This window comes from Salvelinus alpinus, chromosome 5, assembly GCF_045679555.1.
Source record: "Salvelinus alpinus chromosome 5, SLU_Salpinus.1, whole genome shotgun sequence".
In the NCBI taxonomy this organism is placed as follows: Eukaryota; Metazoa; Chordata; class Actinopteri; order Salmoniformes; family Salmonidae; genus Salvelinus; species Salvelinus alpinus.
In genome coordinates, this window is record NC_092090.1 from 95,795,772 (window position 1) to 95,803,788 (window position 8,017).

General features: G+C 46.2%; 1 protein-coding gene across 1 annotated transcript; it reads left to right on the plus strand.

Moving 5' to 3' along the window:
- The first annotated feature begins 2,682 nt into the window (after positions 1–2,682).
- tor4ab (torsin family 4, member Ab) lies at positions 2,683–7,323 on the plus strand. The gene is made up of 3 exons (XM_071404273.1): positions 2,683–2,852; positions 4,781–5,218; positions 5,671–7,323. Exons 2-3 carry the CDS (start codon positions 4,781–4,783, stop codon positions 6,490–6,492), a joined length of 1,260 nt encoding a protein of 419 aa, XP_071260374.1. The 5' UTR covers positions 2,683–2,852; the 3' UTR covers positions 6,493–7,323.
- The last annotated feature ends 694 nt before the right edge of the window (positions 7,324–8,017 follow it).

Below are 8,017 nucleotides of genomic sequence, written 5' to 3' on the forward strand. Positions count from 1 at the left end.
GAGGATCTTCTCTTTTGCACTTCAATAAGAGGCTTTGTATGGTTTCAACAAATGACAAAAAAAGCAAAACAGTGGGCCTTGAAACAGTGGTTCTTGGTGTGGGTGATGGGTACTGAGTGGCGCTCCATGTCCTGTCTTCTCTGGCAAAAACACTGTACCCGAAAGAGGTCACTGCACTCACAAAACCTCCGGATAATTCTCTTCCTCCAACGTTCTAAACCCCAATCACAAACAAGACTCATCAGCACGCCCACGCAGTTTTTGTGTGTGTGTATACATGTGTGTGTGTGTGTGTGTACACCTACTGTGTGTGTGTGTGTGCCGGGACTCAGTGCTGCCACACTAAGGGGGACAATGGTGAGCATGAAAACATAGCTTGAATAAACAAAAGGGGCTCTGTTTTGAAATCTAAACCGCTGAAAGTAAAGATAATGAGCAGACAAACAGTCTCCAGTCCGCTCTCTCTCTCTGGGACAAGGGACAGGCAGTCAGCACCTGCTTTAGTTGGTTAGCTATATTAACGCTTACATTGGATTAAAATCAAAGCCACATAAAAACGGAGACATATCACATGCTCACTGAGGGGTTTATTACACATTTGAATTTCAGAAAGTGACACTGTCTGTCTGTCCACCTGTCTGTCCACTTGTCTGTATCTGTCTGTCCACCTGTCTGTCCGCCTGTCTATCTACCTGTCTGTCCACCTGTCTGTCTGTCCACTTGTCTGTCCACCTGTCTGTATCTGTCTGTCTGTCCACCTGTCTGTATCTGTCTGTCCGTCTGTCTGTCCACCTGTCTGTCCACTTGTCTGTATCGGTCTGTCTGTCCACCTGTCTGTCCACCTGTCTGTGTCTTGTCTGTCCGCCTGTCTGTCCAACTGTCTGTATCTGTGTGTCTGTCCACTTGTCTGTCCGCCTGTCTGTGTCTATCTGCCTGCCTGTCTGTATCTGTCTGTCTGTCTGTCTGTGTATGGTCACGTGAGCATGCAGCAGTGTGATCAGTTTGATGTATTTATTAAACTATTAGTATAATGTGGAACTACACGAGTCGATGTTGTCACCCATTGTGTTTGTGAAAGGTGGTGCAGTTTTCATTCAGCAGTAATAACTAGCCATTACCAGCTCCATGGATACACACATAATGTGTTTGTGAAAGGTGGTGCAGTTTTCAATTAGTATTAATAACTAGCCATTACCAGCTCCATGGATACACACATAATGTGTTTAAATGGCAGTTCCGTTACCAAGGTGGGGCCGATGCATACACACACGCCCACCCAACACGCTTACACTATGATATAGCACGGAGACAGAGTACCACTCACATTTATCTGTCAGTCATACAGGGAGGGACACACCAACATTGAAAAAGAAAAAGACTGTTCTGTTACATTTGTTTGTCTTTGCTGTTGCATGGAAATGAAAGTCTTAGCTGATTTTGTTAAGTCAACATACCTGACTGATGAGAAAGCGTTCTGTATCCCCTGGCTAAACCTGGCTAAACCTGGCTAGACCTGGCTAAACCTGGCTAAACCTGGCTAAACCTGGCTAAACCTGGCTAGACCTGGCTAAACCTGGCTAAACCTGGCTAAACCTGGCTAGACCTGGCTAAACCTGGCTAAACCTGGCTAGACCTGGCTAGACCTGGCTAAACCTGGCTAAACCTGGCTAAACCTGGCTAGACCTGGCTAGATTCACCACACAGTTCCACCAAAGTGTGTCACACTCAACTGTAGATGGGAATAACATGGAATTGTATCATACACAGCATCAAACATTCCCTATCCCACAGATACGCACGCTCCACCCAAAATGAATACACACGCACACACGCACAGACACACACACACGCACACAGAGAGAGAGAGTACAGGCATGTACAGGCATGCAAACAAATCCACAGTCCAAGGACATCCCTCTCAGACTCCTCAACCTCTAGCCCATACCCCCTAAGCAGTTAATCAGAAAGGATGGGGATAGGTTTAGACAATATGGTAGTTGTTTACACCTGTCTAACCTAGTTTCCGTGCTAATTGTGTATGTGCACATAAAGGCCTGGAACCAACCATACAAATCTGTCCTGTGTGGGAGTGAACTAGTTGGGAGTGAAAGTACTTGTCATTATTTGATCTTAGTGAATCACATGACTGTGAGGCATGGCTCGGAAGCAGAGACATATGGTGTACTTGGAGACTGTATTCAGAGGGAGCCATCCCCGAGACAGAAACACAATCATCGCACACACACACACACACACACACACACACACACACACACACACACACACACACACACACACACACACACACACACACACACACACAGACAGACAGACAGACAGACAGACAGACAGACAGACAGACAGACAGACAGACAGACAGACAGACAGACAGACAGACAGACAGACAGACAGACAGACAGACAGACAGACAGACAGACAGACAGACAGACAGACAGACAGACAGACAGACAGACAGACAGACAGACAGACAGACAGACAGACAGACAGACAGTGTTTCCCTTTTCATAATGATCCATTTGGAAATGATTATGTAGGCAATGAGTAGCGCATGATGGGATGTTGTTTTTAAAACTGTCAGGGACCAATGGTTTGGTCACTGGAAAAGAAGAGGCTTGGATGAGAGAGGAGGGGAAGAACAAGAAGAGGGGGAGGAGTGAGAGCAGGGGTGGGAGAACGAGCGAGCCTCACTGGACACAGGTGCAGCCTGTGAGTGTGTTACCGTTTCGGACGAGCGCATTTGTGTTTGCCATCCTTATTCACACTCTGCGGGGGTCGAGACTTTTGCCCTCTTCGGTTGTCACCACGGTAAGACGAACACCACGGTCACCACGGTAAGACGAACACCAACAGCCCTTCTCATCCTTCCCTCCTCTCTTGATACATGCAATCTATCTCTCACTCTCTTTTTTTACTCCTTCAATCGCGTTCCCTCTTTCTCGTATTTTGTCCCTATTTTGTATCCCTTTCTGCATTGTGGTAAATATCTCTCCCATCAAGCTTAAGATTTAACAATGAAATATTTATATCTCTATTTTTGTCTCTTCGACATGTCTCACTCTATTTCCCCCCCCCCTCTCTCTTCCTCCACTCGATGACTAATATTTGCATACTTAGACGGTTCTGTATCATTTGTAAAACATTAAACCTCTAAAGTTTGCATTCCTTTCTGGGGAGCACACAGAAGACACACAGACATTATCCCACCCATCCATCGACACATGCAATTCTTCATGTATTTTGTGTTTCAAACTTGACATTACACCCAGATTAAAGCATGGGACATTTCAGCAGACATTTCACTTCCTCTTTGTCCAATGCAAAGTTATTACTCCATAAATAGCACTATGCAAAAGGCTTATGGCCTCGTTTTCTACATGGGATAATGTTACTTGTTCATCTGACCAAACTTCAATTGCAAAGGGAGAATGTTTTCAATAAAGTATTGGAGTTATTTTGGGGTCATGAGGTGGTTGTGTTCAGCCGTGTCAACATTATCTTTATTCATTACCAAGTGACAGGTAGTTCATTATCTGCCCCAAGTGACAGGTAGTTCATTATCTGCACCAAGTGACAGGTAGTTCATTATCTGCACCAAGTGACAGGTAGTTCATTATCTGCACCAAGTGACAGGTAGTTCATTATCTGCCCCAAGTGACAGGTAGTTTATTATCTGCACCAAGTGACAGGTAGTTCATTATCTGCCCCAAGTGACAGGTAGTTCATTATCTGCACCAAGTGACAGGTAGTTCATTATCTGCACCAAGTGACAGGTAGTTCATTATCTGCACCAAGTGACAGGTAGTTCATTATCTGCACCAAGTGACAGGTAGTTCATTATCTGCACCAAGTGACAGGTAGTTCATTATCTGCACCAAGTGACAGGTAGTTCATTATCTGCCCCAAGTGACAGGTAGTTCATTATCTGCACCAAGTGACAGGTAGTTCATTATCTGCACCAAGTGACAGGTAGTTCATTATCTGTACCAAGTGACAGGTAGTTCATTATCTGCCCCAAGTGACAGGTAGTTCATTATCTGTACCAAGTGACAGGTAGTTCATTATCTGCCCCAAGTGACAGGTAGTTCATTATCTGCACCAAGTGACAGGTAGTTCATTATCTGCACCAAGTGACAGGTAGTTCACCGATTTAAGAACTTGACTTTGATGCAGGGTTGTTGTGGGGTCAAAGTGTGGTGTGTGCGAGATGAAGAATCTGTAAACACTTGTCTTACCTGAGGAGTCTGAGTAGACACACAAACCATCCTCTATAAATACACAGTCGCCCTCATGTGCCAAAACCAAATCTTAAATGATTAATGACCTAATTACTCCTGTTTTTGTTTTAACCAAAATCATCCAAACCTCAGGAGTCACGCAAATCTTGCGTCCTCACTTGCTAAAGAGATTCATAGACACACAACTAATATCTAATATACACTAATAGGTGTATATTTTAAGTTCAAAATATTGCACTGAATGAGACATAATAGCCACAAGTGCACCGTTTATCTGTCATTGAGCAGACACTATGAACTAATGAACTAACACAGTGTGAAGCATATTCACCTTCAGACAAACGTTGCTTCTTACACGTTGATTGTCCTTTGTTTGAACATAGCGGCTTACTGGATCCCCAGGAAGAGTAGTTGCTGCCTTGGCAGGAACTAATGGGGATCCTTAATAATTACAAATACCACACCATGCTGTGTCCGCACTCCTGTCCCTCTGTCCTATGCATCTCTGTCTTGTTGTTGGACAGATGGGAGATAAGGAGGACAGCTCAGGGAGCTTCTCAGAGGAGGCCAAGACAGAGGAGCAGAAGGCCAAGCTCATCCACCCAAGGCCGTCGCTGATATCCCCTGAACTGAAAGCCATGATCCGCATCAGGACCAAGTACCAGGCTCTGAAGAGACGTCGGCTAGACTCAGCCACTGGGCTCTTTGCCTCAGGTAGACCCTCCACGGGCCCCGACCCCAGCTTACCCACCGCCTCAGGTAGGCCTTCCATGGGCCCCGGCCTACCCACCGCCCCAGAGATCTTCACCTCCAATGTCAAGCAGGCCACCCACAGGAGGAGGAGGAGGAAGGGGTCTCGTGTGCTCTTCCCTAACAACTGTTGCAAGGTCGTCCCCAGTGACAAGGACCGGAGCCGGGCCAAACCTTTCTTTGTCCTCTTCGGTATCATCGTATCCCTTCAGGTCAACTCTAAACTTGTCTCTTTACTGTGCTTAGAAGATTTCCCACTCCTTTTTTCCACTCTAACTCAGTCCCTAGTTACCCAACTACAGACATCATTATCCCTTAGGGTTAATGTACAGGCTCAGCTACATGATTGGCCTAGTACTGTATATCCCACGGTTGCCATCATAGCAATAGGATACATTGCTTCTTTTTTTTCTTTTTCTTTTTACCACTAATGGTGTTGAATTATACTCAAAACAGCTGAAGGGCTTTGAAAATGCCGATTATGATTCAGTTTCATTGTGGATGAGGATACAGTGGAGTTCCTTTCTAGTTATGTGATTTGTAAAACGTGTTCCACTGCTCATCTGTCCTCCTACTAATGGCATTGAACAGAATAAACAGCATGGAATGTTATTCCAGTCAATAACACTTAATTAAAATGACTTCCCTTCCTGTCCTCTTGCAGGTTTACAATGCCATCGAGAACCTGGATGACCATGTGGCACCGTATGACCTGGAAGGCCTGGACAAGACGCTGCGCAGGGAAGTGTTTGGCCAGCGAGGGGCGATAGAAGAGCTGATGGAGCACCTCCAGGGCTACCTGTCCACCTACGCTCACTCCCAGCCCTTGGCCTTGGCCCTGCACGGCCCCAGCGGCGTGGGCAAGAGCCACCTGGGCCGCCTGCTGGTCCGCCACTTCCGCTCGGTGCTGGGAGAAGACCTGGTGGTGCAGTACTTCACCCTACACCACTGCCCCGTACAGGGTGATGTGGGCCAGTGCGCCCGAGAGTTGTCCCTCTGGGTGGAGGAGGTAGTGGAGCATGCCGAGGCTCAGGAGAAGATCCCTGTCTTTGTGCTAGACGAGGTGGAGTTGATGCCGGCTCCTTTGCTGGACGTGCTGCAAGGCCTGCTTCAGCCTAACCAGACCAACGAGCATCTGAACGTCATCTATGTCCTCCTCAGTAGTCTGGGACAGGAGGAGATCACCAGACACATACTGCAGAATGTCTCCTGCACTGCGAAGTCAGCCGGAGCTCTTCTGCGGCATACCCTGGCAGAGCATCACCCTCTGTGGGCAGAGGTGGGGCTGGATATTGTGTCCCTGACGCTTCTTGAAAAAAGCCATGTGATGGAGTGTTTGCTGGAGGAAATGACACAGGAGGGGTTTTACCCTGACCACGGTCACATCGAGCAGCTGGCAGGGGAACTGTCCTATTTCACCACCATGGGTCACCAGTACTCACAAAATGGCTGCAAACAAGTGGTGGCTAGAGTCAACCTTTTGTGAGAACATCCACAGAGTGACAATAAACATGGTGTCTGATAGACAGTTGTCCAAAACCAATTAAATCTAATTTGTACAACTTCATTCTTACTTACTTACCTGCTACTCTGTGAAAGAGTGTCACAATTTTCTCTGTTTGCCCACTTTACCCAAGGATCTGTTTGTGGTTGGATGGCATAACTACCATTTTGTTTTAGCTGGCATCCCGTGGTTGTCACATTGGAGTTTCAGCATGCTAGTCTAGCATAGAAGCTTTGGGTTGATGCACGTGCACAAGTGACAGATTTGGTCTCCAATTCACCTCAGCATTTGCTCTGGTCCCTCTGAATGATGTTCCAATCAACTCTGGGTACAGCTGCTCTTATGCTGTGTAGCTAAAAGAAAAGATCAGGGTGGGGAAGAGTATTCCTCGTCTGTTCAAGATTTTAAAAAACAACAACCCTTGTTTGATTACTGAATGGCCTTGAGACAAATGCCAGCGAGCCAGACTGAGGCAGTCAGGCAAAGAGAAGAGCCTAATGACGTTGAACTCCATGAACTTGTTTGTGCTCATTAAGACGAGGCGTCGCAACATTGTTCCAAAACTTGAGGAGCAACTATCTTTTTGTTTTTACTTTTCAAAACCACATGCGCGTCTAGGCATGTCCTTCTATCCACCATATCCAACAATACCCAGATAGATAGATATTGTTTTCTACTATTGAGCTCTCATGAATTCCTACCATCTTGAACGATCTTGGGTTCAAAGCATTCAAACCATATGACATTGTATGCCCTATTCCGTGTGCACTCTTCTTGAAAATAAACCAAAGGTTAATTGTAGTTGAATATTGATGGTTTGCACTGTGTCTCCTTTTAGAGTTAGTGAACTATGAGAACAGGGTCTTACTAATGGGATTATGTATATCTTTAAAGCACTTTTTGGGTCTCAGAATGACCTCAACAAAACAAAGGGGAACTGCTTGAACTTCAGAGGTGCTCCCCTGGTGTTCATCTCTTCAAACATGTAGTGATAACAAGGACACAGACAGAAACAAATAAAACGTTCAAAAGAAAGAAATTAGACAGACAGACAGTGGAGGTGGATTGGTTTACCAGACAGACAGACAGACAGACAGACAGACAGACAGACAGACAGACAGACAGACAGACAGACAGACAGACAGACAGACAGACAGACAGACAGACAGACAGACAGACAGACAGACAGACAGACAGACAGAGGAGATGGATCGGCTTGACAGACAGACAGACAGACAGACAGACGAGATGGATCGGCTTGACAGACAGACAGACAGACAGACAGACAGACAGACAGACAGACAGACAGACAGACAGACAGACAGACAGACAGACAGACAGACAGACAGACAGTGGAGATGGCTTACCTTAGCTTGACACGGACAGACGAGACGAGACGAGATGGCTTACCTTAGCTTGACACGGACGTACGGACAGACGAGATGGCTTACCTTAGCTTGACACGGACGTACGGACAGACGAGACGAGACGAGATGGCTTACCTTAT